Source organism: Octodon degus, unplaced genomic scaffold (genome assembly GCF_000260255.1).
Source record: "Octodon degus isolate 3935 unplaced genomic scaffold, OctDeg1.0 scaffold00034, whole genome shotgun sequence".
NCBI classification, from domain to species: Eukaryota; Metazoa; Chordata; class Mammalia; order Rodentia; family Octodontidae; genus Octodon; species Octodon degus.
The window spans coordinates 15,271,439-15,297,134 of record NW_004524610.1 but is presented as its reverse complement, the minus strand read 5'-3'; the positions used below and the strand labels follow the sequence as shown (position 1 = coordinate 15,297,134).

The window sequence follows — 25,696 nt, the reverse complement described above, 5'->3', positions numbered from 1 at the left end:
AGCTAGACATTTCAATTAGGGGGATGACACTGCGTGGTGTGGAAATCCCCCTCCTCCTTTATTCAGTGAAGAAAAAGTATTCATTGACCTCAAATATTTGTGCAGTACTTGGATGCTTTATGATATTATGATCCACATTGACTTTTCCTGATTCTCTAGGTAGAATAATCCACCCTGTTGGGAAGTCTCAAGATTTATAAAAAATAGTCTAAATAAAGGATGGTATAGTAAGTAAAGCTGAAATTGAGCTTTAAAGTCCTATAAATTATCCTAAATTCCTTACATTTTGATTTTAGAATATCCTGAATCTTATTTTCCATATTTCCCACAGGACTATTTTACAAATGCAAAAAAGGAGTTGAAAAAAGACACACAGCAAGATTACCACCTGGAATATGCCATGGAAAATGATACACACACAATAATTGAGTTTAGCAGAGAACTGCATACATGCGACGTAAATGACAAGAGTATAACGGTAAGGAGAGTGTGAGTGGACGCAGGCTTGAACAAATTGTTTATTTGTGTTTGTGAAACATTTTATGGAATAAAAAAGTAAACAGAGATAATGCCTGACAACAAAATCACAGATTCTTCAGGAATATTTTTGAAATCTCTAGAAATGCCCTCTCCTCCCAAAAAACTAAGACTAAAAAACTCAATCAAGATAGTTTATATATGAATTTAGGAGCTATATATGAATTCTGAGGAGCTGCTTAAAGTCTGTGGATCTTACTCATAGATGCATTTTATCTTCCATATAAAATTCAAAAATACATGATTGCTAAAAGTTTGAAGAAATGTACTACAAGAAAGAGTTATGATAGCATTCAGATGATTTGTAACTGATTCTTCATTGTAAATATCTAAAATCAAGATGAATACTCAATTGACCATAATAGCCTACAAGCATATTATATGAGATTTCTTAGTTTCATGCAAAACTTACCTTTTTGTGTATGCAAATGAAATGTCTCTAGAATATTCTAAGTCATCTGGCACTTGGGAAATTCTACAAATTGCTTGCAACAATTTCATTTTGTATGGGCCAATAAAATATCTTTTTATTTGATCAATTAAAGCTTTAAAATTGCAATATAAAAAATGTGAAGTAATTCTGATTAACATTCAGCTAAAAAAGTGAAAATGAAAAAAAAGTGCTAAGACCTGGGTCTGTTTTTCTGTAATCTACAGTGTAATTATACTTTAATTGGAATAATAATTATAATCATTTAGCTTATTGAGAAAGAATACATCAAAGAGAACACTTAAAATCAGTAGCTTTTGCTTTCTTTTCTGTCCTCAAAGTTCTTATTACAGAGATTTGGCAAAAACACCTTTATCTCTGGAAGGAGTGACAGTTTCTCTAGATCCTGCAAGTCTTTCCAGCCCCACAGCCTGCTGGGCAATATCCTTTGGTGGCTCAGTACAAAGCCTGACAGAATTTTCCCTAGTTGGAGTACGCTAGTCCTTTGGGAATTCCCAGGACTCATAAAGGGATTGTGCATTGACTCTTGTGATAAATAAATCCAGTCATAAATTTCTTCTGTATTTTTACTTTCTGTAAATTTATACGTGGAGCTGGACCAGTGTCTAGGAAGAAGTGTGAGAAGCCTTATGGCAATGTTAATTTTCACTCTATTTGCTCATTTACACTAAAATCCCCAGTATATTAAAGCCTTTTTTGGGGGCAGAACTGGGGATGAACTCTGGCCCTTGCGCTTGCCAGGGAAGCTCTTATTCTACTGAGCCATCTCCCCGGCCCCTATTAAAGTCATTTGTCAAAGTCTGTGCCGCTTAGCCACATTTTTGCTCGGTAACTGCTAGTTGCTAGTTGAGCATTTCTGCCTGACCCCGGTTTCCTCTCGTCCTGTGAGAGAACATAATAATTCTGAAGACAATCGGCCTTCACTGTGCTTTGCAACATTCCATACTGGGAGACAGGACTCCTATAAATGCACTTATCCCTTTGGGTCCTTAATCACACACTCAAATACACGAGCTTGACGTTAGAAGCTATGTCAAGAACTCCGGATGTCGCTGTTATTCTCTTTTCTTCACTTTTATGTCCTGCTTTAAATAAAACTGTTTGCACTGGACTAAGTGGTAGGGAATCGCTCTGTGACATCATGTGCCCATCCATTTCTGGCCTCCAGGACAGCACGGTGAGAGTGATCTGGGCCTACCACCATGAGGATGTGGGAGACACTGGTCCCAAGTACCACGACGCCAACCGGGGCACCAAGAGCCTGCGGTTACTCAGTCCTGAGAAAACCAATGTGTTGCCGACAGCCTTGCCATCTTTTGACCTGGTAAATCAGGACGTAAGTTTCTTTAGGTTTTATGATTGTAGGAATGAGTTTCATAATGAACCGTAAGACTCCTTATTCATATTACTGCACTCAATAAGCAAATCAACAGAATGTGACTTTGTTTCCCTCTGCCCTTTTTATTAAGACAGGTCCCCATCCCAAACAAAGGTACAACGTACTGGTGCCAAATGTTTAAGATTCCTGTGTTCCAGGAAAAGCATCATGTGATAAAGGTATGTAACTTACTTGTGGAGCTAAGCTTAATTGGTACAAATGGAAAAAGAAATAGCTGTTTTTAAAATGAGGTCAATGAGAAATATAGAAGAAAGAATGTGGTTGGCTAATCCAGACCCTGTTTTAGGAGTCTGGAAGCTTGGATTATAACTAGCATTTAGATTATCTCCTAATTCTACAAGTCAATGGTAAAAGTTTTGGACTGTATTTGGAGTACTCTAGTTAGTTATTTAGGAAATAATTCTGCATTGGAGATTGCTGGGATAACAATTTAAAAGATGTTTACATATTCATAAATCATATTCAAGAAGCTTATTTTTCAGCAGACTGGCAGCAACTGCGGTTTGATCTTGGTGTGCTGTGCTGGCCCAGTCCCCAGTGCACACTGAGACAGCGAGAGAGACTAGGCTTGGTGGTGCGCACCTGTAATCCCAGCACTTGGGAAGCTGAAAACAGGAAGGTCACTATGAGTCCAGTCTGTATGGTGAGACCCTGCAGACCCTGTACTAAATACATTTTAAAAAATTGGTACCAAGAACCTTATTTTTCTTTAATAATATTGTTTAGGAGTATCTGCTTCTTTGAAAATACTAGATATTATCATAAAAATTATTCTTTTCTTTTTCTTTTGTCTTTCTGGGCTAGTATATCACTATGCAGTTCAGGCTGGCCTGAAGCTCGATTTGTAGCCCAGGCTGGCCCTGAACTCACCACGATCCTCCTGCTTCAGCCTCTCTTGCTGGGACTACAGGCATGCATCACTACATCCAGCTATCATAAAAATAATTCTTAGCACATTTTTTAAATAAGAAAAAATACAATTACTAAATTTCTATAAATGTTTAGAAAGCATCATTGCTTAATAAATAAGTTCAATTAGCCTGTGGCGTACAGTTCTCTCCCAGCCCTCTGAGATAGATCTCCCAAAACTTCTGCATCTAGTTATCATGATTTAAAAGCTCCAGTGCATGGTTCTGTCTTAGTAATTGTTGGCAGTACTGTAGAGTCTTGAGCTTATGAGCTGTATTCCTAAAGACTTACAGAGATATTACAGAGCACATAGCCAAAATGTAAGAACAGATTAGAATTAGTGCGTGCAGAATATTGTAAATCTGCAGAAAGTCAGATATTGCCATCTTTCTGTCAGTCCTAGACTATATAATGAAGCAGTACAGCTGTGAGAAAGGAGCAAATGCCTTGATTCTGGGAATTAGAGGGGAGCCTGTGGGCTGCGCTGCTGCCCACCCTACCGCTATGTGTGCTAAGGGGAGTCACTCCCCGGCAGTCTACAGCCCGGTCGAGGTAGGCCCTGTCGACCTTAAAGGATTTTAGCTGAGAAGGACACACTGAGCGCAGTCTATACAGGGGCTTAGATTGGTTACTTTGTAGGGTATTTGACAAGCGGCACAGATCTGGCTTTTGCTGACAAGAGGCAAACGCGGAGAGTTGGCGCGTTCAAGCTATATGCAGTCCTAAATGTCGGGCGGGTGCTCTTGCCAGCAAAGCCTTACCAGCAGTAGAGCTCCAGATGAGCCATCTACTTCTGAGCAAGGAGTTACTTTACACTTTGTGTATATGAGAGCAGAAAGCAAATTCTAATCCCAGCTGCTCAGTGGAGCGTTAGGGCTCTTTCCTTCAGTGGTGCAGTCTTTCTGCAAGAGAGACGCTTACACTGATATAGACCATGGGTCTCTGCAAGAAGTTTCATTGGTGCTTGAACTAAAGACCAAATAGAAGGCTTCAATTTCAGAGATGAAATTAACTGTGTCACAAATAGGTCCTTTATTCATTTTTAAAAATTTTATTTATTTTATTAGTCCATATTTGTAGTGCATAATGGTTACATTCATCGTGGTGAGTCGGTACATACCCATAAAACAGCTTAATTTTTTTTTTTTCGGAACCAGGGATTGAACTCAGGCCCTTGCGCTTGCCAGCGAAGCGCTTATTCCACTGAGCCATCTTCCCGGTTCCAAAACAGCTTAATCTTTAACAAACATTCATTGTGGGGATGTAAAGTCCTTAGCCCCTTACAGTAATGCATCTTTCCTTGTCATTAGTTATGGTGATAATTGAGTTGAATGAAATCAAAGTAACTGTCTACACTTAAAGGATGGCAATACGTATTTCAGCTGTCTTAACAGCTCACCCAGGCCTTCTGTGCTAGCTTTCCCACCACTTTAACTCTCAGATGAGTGCATTTAGGACGAATCCTTCTGGAACCACACTGCTGTCCTTGCATGGCATTTGCACAAAGGGAATCTTAAGTGGCATGAGGGCTGTAGGGGCATTTTTTTCTTTCCACAAAACCGAAGGTCCACCAAACACAAAAAAGCTTTGGGAGGCCCTCTGAGGGAGGGCCAGCAGGTCTGAGAAGAGGGCTTATGCCAGCCGTGGTCACTGCAGGATTCCACCGATTTGATGGCTAGAACTTAAATTTTATTATTACTTAAAAATATTACTTGCAGGATAGATTCCTGAACTTATTGTTAATCCCTAAAATATATTAAAGTTTACTAAGTAGTATGAAATATCCAAAAGATAACATACAAAACAGAAATTTTTACGGGAATAGAAATTCCAAGTGGTTTTGAGGCAATCTTCTGTCAGTTTTAATTTGCAGCTTCTTTAGGTTATAATAAAATTTTAATATATTTTTGAAGTAGAATTCATTGGTCTAGAACTTGCCTTAAGAACTCATCCAATTTCCATTTTGTTTTTTTCTGTAGAGATGACTTCTAATAACATGAGAAAAGTATATATTCTTTTCATAGAATCAGAGCCTCCTATGGTCTGAGAAGCCATTCAGAAAGGTTTCTTCTTATTCCTAATTTTATGCTCCATAAATCCACTGTATCAAAAGCCTCAGTCTTTCTCTACTTCAAAGAAAGTGTTTTTACAAAACATTGCTTTTGTGTTGTTTATGGAGGAGTGTGTCATATGCAGTGAATTTTATGAATATAACAGTTATATATCAGAAATTAGTTCCCCCATCTGGACTCTTAACTCTAACAAATAAATAGTTTGTATCTTCAGTTTAAATGTTGATACTATATGTAGTATACACCTCATAGATAAAATAACCATAAAACTAAGCTGGTAAAAGTATTAGTCCTTCAATCAGAAATATTTGTGGTAGACAATTCTAGTTCGAATTCCATTTCTATTTTTAACATGTTACTTACAAAACCCATCTGATGGAAAATACCTATTCCATGTTATGTCTAAGATGTTTGATATTCAGACAGATAGTGAAGTTAAAGCCAACTACTTAAGATGTAGGGTAATAATAAGTTTCTCTTCTGGAGGGTTAACAACCTAAGTTTGCAGACCAAAATTTAGAGAAATAGAAGGGCTGCAAGGACAGCCAACAATTTGATCCTAGCCTTTCAAAGTCAGCGAAGACTCAGGACATAGGAGAATCGACACTGTAATATCATGTAACTTAGTTGTGTCCCAAATTTTCTGAACAAGGAGATTATGGGGCCCCAGAGCAATATGATCAATGACATAGAGTGCACCTGAGAGTCACATGGAGAGAAAATACTCTTGCAAGCTTTCACAGAGAGCAAATTGGTCAAGCAATGGCTGTGACTCATCCACATGGCTGACACTGACAAAGGATCTACAAAGTGCAGTACAGGGTTACAGGATAAATCCTGAGGGTACTTGACTGAACTTATCAGATACAAAAGTTACATTTCTTATTATATAGGTCTTGCTTTATCTTGGTCTTAACCATCCAGCAGAAAAGTATAAAAACGAGGTATATAAAGTAAAGTCATATTAATATGCTGAGCTGTGAAAGGCTCAAGTCAACAACTTCTGTGGATAACCCATTACTATTGCGGACTGCTAGACCATGTTGGAATCTTTTGCTTAATTCATTCACCTATAGTATTTAGATGCAAATGGAATACCCTCTTCTGACAGGACTAAACAAAAAAAAAAAGGCAATACAAAGGAAAGACCATTTTGTATCGGTATATGCAGAAGTTAGGATAGATATACAGCTACTTTCACTTAACTCAATGAGAAGAAAGATTTGTACTAATAGTGTTTGGACAGGTTATCCTGTCTGCATCTTATACTATGGATAAGCACTAGGAAGATAACAATGTACAATGTATTAATTATTGAAACTGTCCTATTAATCAGATTAGAAACTGTCTCATTAATATTTGTTTCTCAATAAAATAAAATAAAACAAAAAAAAAAAGAAATATTTGTGGTGCGATTAAAAATGTTTAAATATAAATATTTAAATTAAGACATTTATCACAGTAAAAGGACACATTGCCATTAATCAGCCTAGGAATAGCCCCTCACACTTTGCACAGACTCTTCCCATCATCCTTTGCTACTTTTGGAAGCAGTTCTGGAAACCTTCTTTCATGCGTTGCTTTACTTGCACTGTTGTGGCTGCCTCAGTGTCCTGAATCAGTTCAAACTTTACCTTTCATGGTCATTTTGACTTTGAAGAAGTGCCGGATCTGGTGCCAAATTTGGTGACTAAAATGGCTCAGGATTAACTGCAGTATTTTTATGAGCCTCTCTTCCCTTTGGGTGGCACTCAACAGCAGCGTCCACTATGGCTTTGATCTTACCTCCTGGAGACCATCAGGAAAGAGGCCTTCCAAGCACTGCTTCAGAAAGTGGCTAGAATGGTGGGTTAAGTGTGCTTAAAGTGAGGGGAAGTATTTTCTGAAGAACTAATGGCATTGTGTCTTTAACTGTAGTTCATTTTTTAAATGTAAAAATTACCATATATTTTTATTATAAATTCTTTTTAATGGTATAATTAAAAAAGAAAAATATTTATTATGCTTTTAACTTAAATTTTAATCATGTAAAATTATTTGCTACTGCATAATTAAATAATTTATCTGTAGGAAAATGAGATTATAATAAACTTACTGGTTCAAAATCACTTGTTGATTCCATTTTATTGATTTGTATTTTGATTCTTGAAAAAAGTTTAATGTTATCTAGTGAATATAAAATATATAGACAGGGAAATCACTGATAATCTTTATTAAAACTTCCTTCTTATCTGAGATCATCTCTGATATCACACTTGAGACCCGCTCTCCAGCCCAACTACATTTCAGCATGATCCTCCTTAACTTTGCCATAGATATGAGTTCTCAATTCAGAAATTATTTTTAATAGAAAATGATTCTTTACACATTCTCTGGTCAACAGTAATGTCATTATCATGACTTATAATATCATCTAAGTATACTCTGCCAGAAGTTGTGATTATTAATTGATTTAACATAGTTTCTTTTAGGAGGTCTAGTGGGGGAATTCTCCTCATAGGCAAACCCTACCCTGTATTTATCTGTGAAGAATGTTGTGTCTTTTTCAGTTTGGCAAGTACTGCTTAGTGATTGCCTGCTTTACTAAAAGAAAACCAGCCTGGCAGCATCATCATCCCCGAGTGCTTTCTCTTTCGTGGATCAGCTCCTGAATAAGGTGACAGAAGCACAAGTAGGCGGGTTCTGCCTGTACAGATGACCCTTGTTTGAATTCCTTCATGCTATTCCTTAGTCATGCAGCCGTGGGAAAGTGTCTGCCACTTATGGGTCAGTCTTCTCTTCTAAGTGTGAATGGTGCTCTCCTTAGGGGATTGCTGGGTTAAACTGGAGAATTTTTTTTTTTAAGTACAGTATTTTATAATTAGAAGACTTAATAAGCCCACCTGTTGTTATTGGGCAATTTAGTTTTAAAATTACTCTTAAAGCCTGGCCAAATAGCTCAGTGGATTAAAGCGCCTGCAAGCAGGTGCAGGAGCATGGGTTCAATCCCTCAGCCTGCTGTGCTGGCCCCACCCCAAGGGCACTATGAGATGGCAATTGAGACTGGGCATGGTGGCGCGCGCCTATAATCCCAGGTCTTGGGAGGCTGTAAACAGGCAGATCACTACGAGTCCAATCTAGTAGTGAGGCCCTGAACACCCTGTAGACCCTTGCCTAAAATACAAAAAAAAATTTTTTTAAAAAGTTACTTTGAATGACTTTCAATTGAAACTATATATCGAGGATACCTAGAAATCATAGAGCATCATGTCAAAAGGTAATCATTGTAAAGTTCTTAGATTAGCTATATGACCTCAGGCAAATATTTTACCTCTCTGTACCTCTGTTTTCTCAGCTGCAAATTGGGAATGACAGTTCTTACCTTTTGTAAAAAGTATTTAGAACAGTGCCTGTTATGTAGTGTCCATCAGATAAAGTAAAATTCAGTGCGTTATTTGCAGTACACATTGCTAATCTATTGGCCATCTTCCTAGGTTTCTGTGCTGCAGAGGAAACCCAAATCCTCCTTTTCTAGATAGTCAGTTGTAAATAAAACTGAATTGTCAGTTTCTTCCTTATGGGACTACACTGAAAATTTTCCATTTTAGAAAATGTGAAGCTGAGGTAAACTAAGCACCATTATCATTGTTTTCAGCAGCAGCAGACACAGGAGAGGAAACGCTGGAAGTGCTGTGCTTGCTTACCTGTATCTGTGTTTTTCATGAAATCAGGCGCACTGCCCTTCTGTTGTCAGCTTTCATAACTCTCTGTGATTTACTTGAGGCACTGTTTCCTAGGACAAAAAGAAACCTAAGAACAATTCATATTACATAGCTGGAATGTCCTTGAAGCCTGAGTACTGTATAGCCGTGAAATAGGAACAAAAAATTGATTTCCTACACTTGGCCTATGACATGAACATGTAAAATTCTGTTAAAGGAACTCCGCCCAGCTCCTCGGTTGGGCTCACTCCTTCCACAGAAGAGCAGGCATGTCAGATGGAGAACTTTGTCATGAACACATTTCAGAGATGTCAGGTGTGGCAGAAGCTTTCTATTTCTGAAGTGTAGAGACTTCCTGTTCACTTTAGTAAACTATAGGAATTTGTTTTTAATGTTAAACTACGTGATTGTACAACCAACAGAATTAGTTATTCTGTGATGCTTTATCTCTTTAATTCTCTCCCACCCTGAAAGGATATTTCAAGATGCTTTTGAGCTGATGAATTTACACATCCTGTATCTTGGTTCTTATTCTCTTTCACGTGTTCACCTTCTTTTCTGTTTTACCAAGTGAGAGACAAGTAGGTGTTTGCTATTGACTGTTGGGTGAATGCTTGTGTTTTCCCCCAAATCTGTTCCAATCTTATAGGCAGTTTTTGCTCATTGATGTTTCCCTTTAATCCTTTAGTAATTTAACCATATTCCCTACAGGCAAATCTTTGGATCTTTAAATAGATCTACTTAACAAGTTGAAACAAATGAAGTTTCACAACATGCCTCATATGAAAGTATTTTTCACTCCTTATAAATACTATGTAAGCACTATATTTACTTATTAAATTTTAAATATCAATGACTTACTATTATGCCCTACAGCTTTTTTCATTGATTTAAAACAGAGATTTTTTTCTAAGTCTACATTCTAGAAAAAGTTATAGTATAAAATTAGGAGACTCTATTTAGAGAATTTTTGATACAAAGCTTACCAATGTCAATTTTTTCCCCAAATATCCAAGTATATCTAAAGTTTGATATATCTTTTGTCAACTAAAGAAGAGATAAACTTTAAGTCCCTGCAGAATATGAAGAAAAAGTTAAAAAAATAAAAATATTTTAAAAAATAGGAATAAACAATTATATATTTTTACACAAAAATGTGGAAATCCAACCATATACATTATTGTAGCAGGATAGTCCTGTGACTTTTTTTTCTTGTCCCTTGCTTTCATTTATTACCCCCCTTTTTTAAACAAACATTTACTAGAGAGACAGTGTGGCAGTAATTGGTATGTCATCACAAGCAGCACATATTTAGAAAACCAGAATGGCAGGCATTCCAAGCATGATCCTAGTATCACACATTGCTGTCTTCAGTGCAGTTGCTTAGTTCACAGGTATCAACATATAGAGTTAGTCAGGGTGAAAATCCTACCAATTAACTGCTAGTTTCAAAAACCTGCTGAAGATTTTCAGGATCATTGACTTAACCATCTTGTGCATATATATGTATGGCTTTGCCCCTGTCATGTTTCCTAGCTTTTCTCCTTGCCTTCTCTTTGTGGTCTAATCCTTAAGCTCTAGCTTTCCTTTTAATTGTGTTATGCCTTTCTATTTTTATTTTTTCTTTTGAGTTCTTACGCTAGGGAGACTATATGATATTTACACATGTGGGTCTGGTTTATTTCACTTATGAGTATATCTTCAAGTGGCATTCACTTAAAGTATTCAAGTTTATAATTTTTTATAGCTGAGTAATAGTCCATTGTATAAAAATACCACATCTTTTTCATCCGTTCCTCAAGTGATGGGTATCTTGGTTGTTTCCAAGATTTGGCTATCACAAATTGTGCTGCTATAAACATAGGTACACATATATCACTATGATATGACATTTTCAGTTCCTCTGGGAAAATTCCCAGTAGGGGGATAGCTGACTTGAATGGGATTTCCAGTCCTAGTGTTTTAGGAGTCTCCACACTGATTTCCATAATAGTTGCACCAGTCTACGTTCTCACCAGCAGTGGAGAAGGGTTTCTTTTTCCCCAAAGCCTCTCCACCATTTGTTGTTGGTTGATTTCTTTATGATAGCCATTCTTTCTGGGGTGAGATGGTATATCAGTGTTGTTTTAATTTGCATTTCATGGATGGCTAGTGATGTGGAGCATTTTTTCATATATTCATTCGCTTCTCTAATACTTGATGGAAAATACCTGTTCCATGTTATGTCTGAGATGTTTGATATTCAGACAGATAATGAGGTTAAGCTCAACTGCCTGTATTGTAGGGTAATAATAATAAGCTTCTTTTTTGGAGGGTTAACAACTTAAGCTTGTAGACCAAAAATTAGAGAAAAAGAAGGGCGGCAAGGACAGCCAACATTTTGGCCCTAATCTTTCAAGGTCAGTGAAGACTCAGGACATAGGAGAACCTGTACTGTAACATCATGTAACTCAGTTGTGTCCCAAAATTTTCTAATCAAGGAGATTATGGGGCCACAGAGGAAAGTGATCGATGATGTAGAGTGTGCCTAAGGAGAGTCACATGGAGAGAAAACTTCTCTCAGGCTTTCACAGAGAGCAAATTGGTCAAGCAATGGCCGTGACTCATCCACATGGCTGACACTGACCAAGGATCTACAAACTGCACTCCAGGGTTTCAGGCTAAATCCTGAGGGGATTTGACTGATGTTGTCAGATACAAAAGTTACATTTCTTGTTACATAGGTCTTGCTTTATCTTGGTCTTAACCATCCAGCAGAAAAGTATAAACATGAAGTATAAAAATCAAAGCTATATTAATATGCTGAGCTGTAAAGGGCTCAAGTCAACAACTTCTGACATTGCCAGTCCTTCAGATAACCCACTAATGTTATGGACTACTGGACTATATTGGAATATTTTGCTGATTTCACACACCTACAATATTTAAATATCAATGGAATACCCATCTCTGACAAAACTAAACAAAAAAAGGAATACAAATGAAGGACCATTTTGTATCTGTATATTCAAAATAGTTAGGATAGATATACAGCTACTTTCTCTTAATTAAATGAATAAAAAAGTTTGTACTAATAGTGTTTGTGGACAGGATATCATGTTTGCATCTTGTACTATGAATAACCACTAAGAAGACAACAATATTCAATGTATTAATTATTGAAATTGCCCTATTAATCAGTTTTGAACTTGTCTCATTGCTATTTGTTTCTCAATAAAATTATTTAGAAAAATAAATGATAAAAATTCTTAGGTGCATATTAGGCTGCAAATGTAACTTCAGAGAGAAAGAAGTCTGAACAACATTCTGAACAGTAAGTAATGATTTTACTTAAAGTAGCATATTTCAAAGATTCTTGATTTAAGTATCTCACTGTTGAAAAATCATTTCCAGGTCTCCTTGGGTTGCACCTGCTGTACCCAAACCTGTGAAACCGTTCGGTCACATGGGTGTTCTTATAGTCACTCGAGAGTACAAGGTAGCAGAATTGACTTTGAAAGGTGCCTTTTCATAGAAATGATTTATTGCTAACTCTATCACCAATTAACTTTCTGACCTTAGATAAAGCACTTAAGCTCTCCTGGTCCCCAATTCCTTGCCTTTAAGATAAAGATTTGGACCAGATGATCTCAGTGGGCTCTTTCACTTTTTAAATATCTATGACTGGATGAAAACAAAAAATAAAATCTGCATTGGAGTTTGGATGTCCTGTGGTTTGGCTCTGGTATGCTTGCTCCTAAGAGTCGGTCTGTTGGTAGGCCGGGGGAAAATGCCTAGCTCACAGTTCACAGTCCTTCCTTCAGCCTGGCTCTCAGCACACGTGCTGAGGCCACCTCGTCCTTTGTAGAGCATTCCAGAGGGTCCCATAAGCCCAAGAGTCCAGGATGTCTAGAGACATCTTCGGCTGCTGGCTATTTTTATAAGAAGTTCAGAGACATTTTATTTTGGGGACAGAAATTGCCCACTTTTTAATCTTTAAATACATACACAATTAACTGAGCTTGTTACTGATATTATTTAGTGATTATTAAGTTTCTATAACAGCTGCCTATGGGCATGTGAAAATACCACATCAACTCAAACTATGAAACCACAAATCTTCACAGCATCTGTACTTTCTAGTGCTGCCCACAGAGTGAAGATCTTAGCTCCTCAATCCTCCTCCCCTGTGTGTGGTCCAGGACAAGCAACTTAACTCCCTCAAGACCCAGATTTCATTTGTAAATAGGTTAATAATAGTACTTTTCTGAAGTGTTAGCTATCACCGTTAAATGAGATTTTGTAGTGTGTGTAGATATTTGTCTTATACAAGATATCTCTATAAAATCCAGTTATTTTAGCAATTTATTTGTCTTTCAACCTTCTTAAATAATAACGATGATGTCCTTTAAAGATAAAGATAAAAAGTGTGGGGGAGCAAGGCTTTGTGGATATAAGTTGATGCAGCACGCAAAGGGTGCTCTAAGTGCTTTCCTTAAGCTCAATGCCCATGGGCAAACTAAAGTCTTAACTGCCTGTATCTTCACTCGTGAAGCTGGAGAAATAATTTTCAGTGAAGATTAAATGAATCCACGTGAGAACACCTGTTGAATACTAGGCTCGTAATTGCTTGTTTTCTTCCCTCGAAAAGGATTATGGAGATGGAGAACTAAAGCTTCGTCTAGTATTTTCTCATACTCAGCATCAAGGCTGCCCTGAAACCATGGTGGGCAGTAAGTTTCTATGTTATTTTGAAGAAGAGATTCTTGGGAATTAGATTTCATAGCCTGCTTCCATTACTCTAAACCAAATGAAATTTAAGCTAATTTCCTCCTGTTCTTGTCTAAGTAAGGATAAGCACCAACTGGCAACTATCCTCTGGGAAATATTCTTTCACATTCAGGGGTCACCCATTAGCCTTCCATTTGTGACCCTAAATAATACCATTTCCACAGCCATAAAATCATACTTATTTTTCTTAGTTTTTTTTTTCTACCACCCAAGTCTACCTCCAATCAAGTGTATCTTTTCTCAGCTGGATAACAACCTTAGAAAGCACTAGCACACTTAATGGTAATTATTGGATATTATGGTGCAATAAGATTGAGGGGGCTGGTAATAGTAAGATATGAAAGAATATAAAGAAAGTATATGGTAAATACTTACCGATTTTTCTATTTTTAAATACATGCTCTCCTTAAATATTTTTGCAGTCTTTCAGGAGGTAATTTGAGTTTCCACCACTTCCCAGATGAATACACTGAGACATAGCAAGCTTAAGTAACTTGTAAGCATTATACAAGTTATATGTATATCACAAATCTAGACTTAAAGATCTTCCTACCAAAACTAATTTTTTTTTATGACTCTACTAGGTCAGGCCTTATGAATTTCAAGATGCCTGTTCTAGCCTTGAGTATTTTCAGGAAATTTCTCAGCATTCAGGCTGCTTTGCCATTTCTGACAGCTATATTCCAATTATACTTCTTTTCTGAGAGCTGTGTGTATTAATGTGTACAATTTGATGAGTCTGGACACAGATGAACCCCTCTGATATTACACAAACCAAGGTATATATAGACATATTCCTAATTTCCCAAAGTTTCTTTGTCTCTTTGTTTGTTTGTGTGTGTTGGTGTGTGTGTGAGAGAACATTTAACATGAGTCCACCCTCTTAAAAAAATTTGAAGTCTACAATACCAAATTGTTCCAGACTATTTTTCAGTCTCCAGAATCCATGCACATTCCCAAGGCTCTGGGAAGATATCCCACTAGAACCTTCTAGAGGAATCAGTTTAAAGAAGCCAGGAACCAGCAGACTTAAGAGTGGCATGGAAGCACACAAAGGCCTTAGTGTTTTTCCCCTTAAGGGTTGAAAACTGCTCATTAACAACAGACAACAGGCATAACATTTCACTTGTGATTTAGGAAGTCATTTAAATTAAGATTAGAATTAAGATGATTAGGCAAACAATTGTACATATGGATACAAAGAGGGGTAGAATGTTAAATCTTGGAGATAATGTTAAGGAGAAATGAATTAGCAGTAATTTCAGTGGCAAGAAGATAATGAGTCTGTTAATCTTATTGGATGTATCACGTAGCACAAGGCTTGTTGAAAACAAGACAACAGTCTTCTGTTTAAGCTATGTTAAAATCCTCCTTGGAAATGAAAATAATGGCAATGAATGGCTGTATTCCCTGCTATAATAATGGCCTGTGAAAACGGACTCATGAAGGCACATGCTAACATTTTGATTTGGCACTTGAATTTATGGCATAAAGCTTAAAGTCCCATAAAACAGAGACACATTGGGGGGGAAATAGAAATGTTGGAGGCTCAGAATGGCTTAAGAACCAGACTGAGAGTCCAGATTCTAGTTCCTCCTCAACCAGTGGGTGCCTAAAATGTAGTGTGTTGTACCCCAGTGCCTCCTGGAAAATTGAGTGCATGTTAATAACATTATTAATTAAATAATAGCATAGCAACTCTGCCATTCTAATGACCCCCAATGCTTCAAAGTCTGATTTCCACTAAGTTCTGGAATTGACACAACTGGAAATAAGTGGATATGCAGATTTACATACTTATAATATGTATACTTTTATGAAATAGTCTTAATAAAACGTTCTTGAAATTATAAAAGAATAGATACCTTTTGTGCATTACCATAGGACAATGATATGCCAACCTTAATTTGATGTATTTCACATAAAAATTGTATGCTTCTTGTAATATGATGATGTCCATCATGCAACAATAAATTTTTTATAGTTTGTATAGTACTTTTAATAATTAATGAAAAAAATATATGTGCAATGTCAAATTACTTTTATAAATGAGATATTTGAAATTCAATTTTATATAATTCATAATTCAGGGGATAGTTTTTTTACAATTTTGGTCAAGTTATAAAAGGCTGCATAGTGATATTTTTAAAAATGCCAATGCCCTCTTTATACTTTCACAATAGAGACACTTCTACATCAAGCATTCAGATTATAAATAATGTTCAGTGATACATCTGTGTTATAAAGAAAAAATATTACTCAACGTATAGAAAGTTAAGGTTGAGTCTTGCTTCAGTGACTCATTGTTGGCTTTTCCTCAGGTACAAATCCATGTCAGCTCTTGAGATGTGGAGTTTGGGCCTTTTGGATTATCTTGTTGTTTAGAAAAATTCCCCAAATGAATCTGATATAAACTCCCAGTTTGAAAAAGCAATGTTTTATATTTATTAAAATTTCCCAGGACATCAAATTTGTTATGTGATATTTTATAGTACCCAGTAAGATGATCTTCATACTAAGTAGCATTAATATCATGAGAAACTATTTTATTCAACAAATATTGGAAAGACTTAGTACACACTGAATGCCTACTACCAAAATGCATTATTTCAACTGCCTGCACATGAAGAAGAATTAAGAAGTGCATGGTTTCAACATGGTTTATTCCTTGGTGCATTGCATATTTCTTTGTGAAAATGGAGAGACAAAACACCAGCTGCTTCCTGAAACCACAGCTGACTTTCATTATAAAATTTGAACTAATTCCCTCTGTGAGAGGAAAAAGATGTATGTTCTTTTGTGATACATATGCATTGAAATTTACCCTATATGTTACTGTTTTTAATGTAATGGGCCCACTTTAGAAACCATGTACTGAAGGCCACATTGCTGACTTTAAAATTCATTCCACTACAAATAATGAAAATTGTATCAACTCTGAATTCCCACTGAACTTTTTTTTCTTTTTTTCTTTTTTTCATAGTACCAGGGACTGAACCCAGGACCTTGCATTTGCCAGGCAAGCACTTATTCCACTAAGCTATCTCCCCAGGCCCCTTCCCACTGAAATTTTGTATTTGAACTTCTAAATTAAGTAAAGACCATGTAAATGCTATTAAAAATATGTAAATGCTACCCATAATCTCTTATATTTTAGGTTGGGCTGAGAAAGCCCTGAAAATATAGAAGAGGCACTTTGGTTTATGTTGCAATTTAAAAATTAGATATGTACTCAGTATGCCACTATCTCCGTCTTAATATATATCACATAGCAAATTCAGTGTCCTGAGAAATTTTAATAAGTAGGAACCAAAGCTTTTTGAAATAGACTCTTTATATCAGGTTCACTTGGGGAACTTTTCTAAACAAGGCACAGACTCCATATCTAAAGATACATCTTCTATATACCAATATGCATCTTAGCTGAAATATCCTTTTACTCCACACTTGTAAATCATATAGGAGAATTGATGAGTGTCTAATTAGGTTCTACTTTAGACAGCTTTCAATTGTCCCTTGTCAAATAAGGCAGTAGGAAACATAGCCTTCAACCCAAAAGACCTCACCAACTGGATAGAGAGAGAGATTCATTCACAAAGTGTAGAGAATCCAAAGCCAACAAATGGACATTTATGTCAAACTGGATGCTAATGACAAGGTAAGAAGAAAGCAGAGAGCAGAGAGAGTGTGGGTAGAGTCCTATGCCATCTGGAAAGAGAAATTTGGGGGAAAATATGAAGTAGATGGACTTCCCATAAAAGGAAGAGGAGTTCTGGTGAGAACCCCTAGCAGGCAATCTTTGTTTATGGACCTGAGCATCCCAATTACATGAGAAGAAAAACATTCAATGTGGGAACAATATCCGTTTTATGGATCATCAGTTCTCATGAAGAAAAGTTTGAAGGAGGCATTATTACCATCCTCCTTTCACAAGAACCTTGCTAATTTTGGACAACTCTCATATTAGTAATTTTTTCTCTGAAGAAGATAGCAAATTAACAAAAACCATGTCTAATAAACATTTTTGATGGTTCATCCTCACGGCATGACTTTTAGATCTCTGAGTCATTGATGAAAACCCAGGACTCTTGATTTATCATTAATATTTTGCAGTGTGACACAGCAGTCCGTTTGGTTCCACATGTGGCAAAGAATGCCTGATGTTACCACCGACATCTGCTTGAGTCCTGGAGCCAAGCAGCAGCTGCTCACTGAACATTAAATCCATAGTCTAACATGTCAAGTTAGAATGTGGAATCCTTGACCTGTTGTCAGGGAAACTGCATTTTTTTGGTCAGAGAACGCCTTCCCCATACCAAGGCTTCAGTGTGAAGTACTGGAAGAGACTGCCGACTGTGGCCTTCAATACCTAAATGGGATCATGGGTTTTATGTTGAATAGTACCATTGTGTGACTTCCGCAAGTTTTGCTTAGTGTTAAAACTCTGGAAAATTGCATCATATTCCCAAAAATAGAAATCCCGGGCTACCTCTTAATTGCACATAAATGCATGTAACCACTTAGTTCCTTCAAAGCGAAGCTGCAGGCAGTTCCTCAGAAGAGGGTGATGGCCTTTGGGTTCCCGTGGACACGACATGATCCTCCCCAGAGCAAGTGACCAGGGTTTGCTTAAGTGATGTCCATTTCCACTGTCAATGCTGGCCATGTTTTCCTGATAGCTTAAATGTACATATTGTACATGGATTTCTTCACAGAAATGATTTGTATCATTCAGATTTTCACTTTATTAAAACATAAGCCTAAACAGATCTTGTGATTACTTATTACCAGCATTTGAAGAACAATACCTCCTTAAAGCTGTCATCCAAAGATGCATATTTGTTTCTCTTCATTACCTTCCATCAGTTTTCTAAAATCAATTTTATTAATTTATTACTGATTATTAATTTTCTTACTGGACAGTTTCATAATGGCTAACTTTAACCTCATGACTTTAAGATAAAGTTAGACCCTTTGGATAAGCACTGAGTACAGGTTTCTCACCACAGCAAGCAATATCACGGCCTCTGAAAAGTTTCTGAAAGTTCTTTCTGAAAGTTCTTTTTAAGTGTTGCATTTTAGAAAACAAGTGTTTATTTAATAAGTGATCACATATTTAATAAGTAAGTAATCACTTATTATGTGCTGGACACTGTGCTTTATTCATTGACTGTGCCATTTTTCAGATGAGGAAATTGAGGCCCAGAAAAACTAGAAGTCTTCTGTAGTGTCACAGAGCTGGAAAATGGCAAACCAGGAGAGAAATATAACATTATCAGATTCTAATGTTTCAGCTTCTAACTACTGCTGCACAGATAGGTGTGTTGTGCACTAGCACTGAGCAATTTAATTTACATATTTTAAATTGCCATTTTAGATATCATATAATAAAATATTATATCATTTAATTTAGGTCAAGTAGAACTCTTTCAAATACTTGCTGTCCCAATGGTAAATAATTTATAGAACTTCTCAGAATCTTAGTTTCTTCATTAGCAGCATAGAGGCACTATTTGCTCACAAGATTACTTCAAAAATCATTTGAAAATGTTTGGAAATCACCCTGAGGCCCGAGCTACAGCACCGTCATTTTATCGTAACTTCTCCCATAAAATAACCACCTGTGTGCTTTTGTCAACATCAATTTCATGGATGAAGAAAACAGGGTTTGGTGAAAAATCACTGCCTCTCTTGTCCAGTTAATTGAAAGTGGAGTTCAGATTCAGGTCACACATCGCTGCTCCTTAAGTGTTTCTCCCTTTCAGCATATGAAGCACAAAACAATTTCAAGGTAAAAAAAAAAAAATACCTAACATTTGTATCCTTTTCCTCTGTGTCATCTTTTAATAATCTGTAATTAAATAATTGCTCAGCTCTATAAAAGTGCTAAATTACTTGGAAATAATTGTCCAATAATTTAGACCAGTTGGAAATTCACTTTGATTTTGCTGATTTTTCTGAGACATTTGAGGATGAGAAAATTGAAGTAATTTTTTTTATCTCCAACTTGATTTTATGTGTTAGTTTGTTTTTAACTTGAGAGTTCATTGCTTCCCTGCCTTTGCTTTTCATTTCTATATTCATGTTTACTATAAAGTATCATTTTAACAACTAGGCTGCCAAATGTGCTTTGTTATGTAGGGCGAGCACTCAGTGTAAGGATTTGTATGATTCACAATCAAATTAAACACACAAAGTTAGAGAACTAAGCTCTTATTTTAAAATGGTAAACAGGGAATGTCAGTAATCTGAGTAATATTTCCCACTCATATGGGAATTACAAATTTCCAAAAGAGTTTGGTTTGCTCACTGTTCTGGTTTGTGTCTAGTTGTCCCCCCAAAGCCTCATGCAGTCACTGGGGTGGCTTCTAGAGGTGATTAATTCGTGATCCAATGTGGGGATTATAGGTGTGAGTGTTACACCCGCCTTGGAGCAGGTAATCTGCTTACAATATAAGGAGGGCGCAGAGGCTTGCTAGCCTCCATTTTCCATTTTCCACTGCCGTGAGCTGCTGCGCTCTGCCCTGAGCCACGCAGCCTTGAGCCAGCCACGTACGGGCTCAAACTTCCACCAACTGTGAGCTGAATAAACCTTTCCTTCCTTAATTTTGGGTATTGGGAATTTTGTCCCAGCAATGAGAGAAAAGTAACTGTGATACATTATTTCAAACAATATCCACTCCAAATGACAAAAACTATTTTAGGGAATATTATATTTCATCTTCAGCTTAAATTATGAATCATATGAAATTCACATGTTATATAATCTGCTCCTTAACTAGCCTTTAGCAATCTTTGAAAGAAATCAAAACTGTTACATTTTCATTCCTTGTTCTTTATTCTGCTTTTTTAGGGAAACACTTTGTTTTCTAAAATGAGAGTACTTTTTGCATGTATTTGTTTCATTTCCAATGTAAAATGTACTTGTTAAAATTAGTAAAAGAGGGCCAGCCAAATAGCTCAGTGGATTAAAATGCCTGCTTAGGCAGACACAGAGGCCAGGGGTTCAATCCCTGGTATAACATGCCAGCTCCACCTAGGGGCACTTTGAGACCGCGATTGAGACTGGGTGTAGTGGCATGTGCCTGTAATCCCAGCACTTGGGACGCTATAAACAGGAGAATCACCACGAGTGCAATCTACACAGTGAGACCCTGTACAACCTTTACACCCTGTCCTAAATACAAAAAAATTAAAAAATAAAAAAAATTAGTAAGAAACACTAGAAGACATCCAAAGAAAAGTTAGTGATGTCTCCTTCATTCAAGTGACTTCCTTGGGGGTAACCAAAGTTAACAAAATTGCTTATATCCTTCTGTAGTTTCATGCTCAAGAAAAATTAACAAAATTATGTAGATTTTTATTGGGTGAATCTATCCCTACCTTTAAAAAATATGTAAGTTTAGGATATATATATATATATATATATAATATTTCGTAGCCTTCTAATACTTATCCATATATAAAGTTGCTTGAATTTTTTACTATATGTGATGCTTTAATAAATATTCTTTCAGGTACATCCTTATGTATTAATGGTTTAATTTGTATGGTATAGATCACTAAATATATGGAGTTGAGTTTGTATACATCACGTAGTTTAGTATATTTGTCCATTTACTTCCCAAAATTCACACATTAGCAATGCGTGAAAATTTTCTCTTTGCCTTTTAAGTATTGACTATTTCAGCCATTTGAACTACCTGCCGGTGGGTGAAATCCAGCATTTATGACTGCTTTTATCATACTACTAGTGATACTAGTGCCTTTTAGTTACATTTCCTCTTTTGTGAATTAGCTGTTTGATTCTATCAGTTTTTTTAAAAATTATTAAATTGCACATATAAAAACAAGCCAACACTACTGTACAACTTTTCATAAAGGAAAGCACTTACTGGGTCCAAGCATTGCTAGTTTTCGATCATGGCCCATGGCCTCTCCACCACATCGTCCTTTCCCAGAGGTAGCCCCCTTGTTTGTGACTCTGATTCCTGCTTGCTAATTCTGCCCCTTGTGAACTTTACGTAGAAAATCACACGGGAATGTTCTCTTGTGTCTGACTTCTTTTGGAAACTCAACCCAGTGTAGGAGTTACCATGTTGCAGGCAGAAAATAATGTCTTCATCTTTGTATAGTTTTCATTGTCTGAACAGACAGAATTTTTAATTAATCTGAATCAGTGAGCTACAACTGTGTACCAAACCACAAGTAAAGTCAACAGATTAAAAGTAAATTTAATAAATAGACATGAACTATAGGGTACAGACCACATGGGTGTTATGTTTGCATCTGGGCTTCTCCGAAGCTCTGACCCGCTGGCTGGGCCACTGCGAGATGGAATCTGGCCCATCACTGGCTGAGGTCCAGGGGGCCTCAACTGGGCTGTGTGTTCTGCTGTACAGTGAGGTTCTCTAGAAGTGTGCCAAGGGCTTGTTCAAACTATGGGGCAAGATTCCAAAAAAGAGAGTAGGAAATGTCATGCTACTTAACACAGCACATCATTACACACCGGCCACAAGAACCCTGTCCAGCCTAGACATAAAAATTGGATCAGTGGGGAAAACTGCAAAATCACAATGAAATGGGTGTGAATAAATAGAGGAAAGGCGAATTGAGGAAATCTACCAATCAGCTGAGGGCACGTTGAGAATTAATCTACATGTCATTTCACTTTTAATGGATATTTGGGTCATTTCCAGAGTTTCAGTATGTCAGGTTCTACTATTGTGAACACATGTCTGCCTGTCTTTTTGTGTATTTGTGTGTATTGTGGGGTGAGGAACTGCTTGCTGTATAAGTCGAATAAGCTTTGGTAGGTAACAAATGATATATTGCCAAAATGCATAACAGTTGTAGTGGCTTTTCTCTTTGACATTATAGATATTATCAGTATTTTTTCATTTTAGTCATTTTAGAGGAAGTACAGTAGTATTGCATGGTGGGGTTTTAAGACAACTCACTTTGGGCCAGCCAAATAGCTCAGTGGATTGAAGCACCTGCAAGCAGGTGCAGGGGCCAGGGGTTCGATATTTGGGAGATATTCTGCTTATCTCTATTGTGACAATGATTTCAAAGTATATTCCTAGATGAAAATGTGTCAAAGTGTACAATTTAAATATGTACAATTTCTGATCAATTATACCTCATGTGAGCTGTTTTAATTTTTTTTTATTTGTACATTTTTCTTTTCTTTTTGTATTTTAAGGAAGGGTCTTCAGGGTGTTCAGGATCTCGCTGCTAGATCAGATTCATAGTGATCTGCCTGTGTTCAGCCTCCCAAAGAGCTGGGATTACAGGCGTGCACCACCACGCCTCGTCTTAATCGCTGTCTCAGCATGCCCTAGGGACAGGACTAGCATGCACACCAGGGATTGAACCTGGGCCACTGCACTCTGCCTAAGCAGGTGCTTTAGTCTGCTGAGCTATCTGCCCAGCCTAGTGCAGTCTTTTTGTGTGTGTGTAGTTTTATTGCTGTATATTTAAGTTCACCATTTTTCCCTTCTTCATTGTATAACCTAATCTCCACACCATGCACTATATTGTGGATATTGTATCCTTTCAATCACTAAAATTTATTTATTCATTATTTTTATTTTATTTTATTTTTTCAGAACTGGGGGTTGAATTCAGGCCCTTAAGCATGCCAGGGCAGCACTTATTCTGAGCCATCTAGGGGCCGGGGAGATGGCTCAGTGGAATACGTGTTTCTCTGAGCTATCTCCCCGGCCCCCTCCATCTCTAAAATTTCGATATGAATGCTTTTAAACATCTTCCATGTTTGGACGTAGCACACACAATCTTTGCTCTATCTTCTGTAATAGAATTCAACCAGCATTACTCTTTAATGTGCTTGTCTACTACTTCTGTCATTTAGTCTGTTCTAGCTGATGTTTTCTTAATGGGTTTATTTCCCTTATCCTTTGTATGACTAGTCATTTTTGGTTAAACTGGCAAACATCTTAAATTTTACTTTGCTGAATGCTGGGTATATTTATATTTCTATAAATATTCTTTTTCTGTTGTTATTGTTCCATGGATTAAACTCAGGACCTTGCACTTGCGAGGCAGGCACTGCTTATGCCACCATCAATATTCTTGAGCTCTTGGTACTTGTATGTCTTTGAGTTGTTGGAATCGGTCCTATTAAGTTTTATTTTTAAGCTTTGTTAGATTCTAATTTTACTCACTTCTAAGTACTCTTCCTAATGCTCAGTAAGTTATGAGGTTTTCTACTGTGACTGTTAGGAAAAATCTCCATCCTGGGTTGGTATTTCCAGAGCTGTTCTGGAGCACTTTCCAGTGACTTTCATCAGGCCTGCAGCAGTTAGCTCCATCCCATGCATGGGCGGCTGGGCATCAGTAGAGGACTTGAAGGAGGCTCTGATGAGGACTGGAGTTGGGTCTCTATGCATCTCTCCCTCTCCCGGGAGTTACTCTGTAGATTGTAACCTACCAGTCCTCTCTGGACTCACCAGCCTCTCTCAGGGAGAATGCAGATTGTGCCTGGGTTTCCTTGTGCTATGCACATGCTGGACACCTCACCAGGGTTTCCTTGTGCTATGCACATGCTGGACACCTCACCAGGGTTTCCTTGTGCTATGCACATGCTGGACACCTCACCAGGCATTACACTGAGAGAATCACAGGGCTTGCCATGTTTGTTCATCACTATTTCAGAGATTGCTCTGACCTTTTGCCCTACATCCACACATTTAGACACTGATCAACATAATAGCTCAATAAGTAAGTGCAATTTAAAGCCACCCTAGGATACCATAACCCACCTGTGATGATATCTACACTAAAAGCAGTGATGAAAACTGGACGCGTGGAATTCTAATACACCCAGCTGGTGGAATTACAAAATATTGCAACTGCTTTGAAAAACTATTTGGCACCATGGCGAACAATTACATACATACTTATCATAGGTGCCAGTTCTTCTACTAGACTTGTGTCCACGAGTAATGAAAGTGTGTGTCCACGCAGAGGCTTGTGCAAGGCTTTCCATAGCAATTTTATTTGTGATAGTCAAGAAATGGAAACACTCCAGGTTCCCATTAATAAACAAGTACACATAATAATTATTCAATAATCATTTTATCCTTTAACAGTTAATAAGAATGAACTGTTAATATATGTGGCCCATGCGAACTAATCTGAGAATAATTATACTGAATGAAACAAGCCAGATGAAATAAGGTACATAGCATGCTCCTCTTCCCTTTTTTGGAGGCAGGTTCTCGCTTTGTTCCTAGGATGCTCTCAAGCTTGTGTGCTCAAGTGATCGTCTGCCTCAGCTTCCTGAGTAGCGGAAGGCAGGGTGTGCATCAGTTTGCCTGACTTGATTCCTTTTTTTTTTTTAAATAAGATCCTGGGCAGGGCACAGGATCTATAGTGACAAACACTAAGAGCTTTCTGGGGATGAGGAGGGAGCAGGATGGGAAGATAGGGGAGGCTCACCAGGGGCAGGAGGGCACCTCTGGGGCACTGAGTACACTCCTCACTTGATCGTGATGGTGGCTTTAGGAATGTGTACATATGTCACACTGATCAAACATTACGCTTTGTTTTATTTTAAATACATGCCATCTTCTGTATGTCAGTTTTATCTTAATAAAAGTTAAAAAAAATTCTCTTTCTTGTTGTTTGACATCAGAATATTTTCAATTCAATCAATAATTCTTAAATTGTTTTTAATATTTTATTTAACTCATCCATCAAGTTTGAAATTTAAATTTTTTACAAATTTAAACTTGTAAAAAAATTTACATTACATTTTTATTGCTAGCCATTTTGCAATCTACTGAATCAATCTTGGTATTTCTTGCTCTTTGTATGTCTTTCATTTCTTTAA

At 37.1% G+C, this 25,696-nt stretch overlaps 1 protein-coding gene across 1 annotated transcript in view; it reads left to right on the top strand.

Moving 5' to 3' along the window:
* Nucleotides 1–25,696, top strand: part of Moxd1 (monooxygenase DBH like 1) — an 88,016-nt gene that overhangs the window by 21,417 nt on the left and 40,903 nt on the right. Inside the window, exons 2-4 of the mRNA XM_004630315.2 lie at nucleotides 332–478; nucleotides 2,157–2,324; nucleotides 2,462–2,545. Coding sequence (XP_004630372.1) covers nucleotides 332–478; nucleotides 2,157–2,324; nucleotides 2,462–2,545 — 399 coding nt within the window. The remainder of the gene's footprint in view (nucleotides 1–331; nucleotides 479–2,156; nucleotides 2,325–2,461; nucleotides 2,546–25,696) is intronic.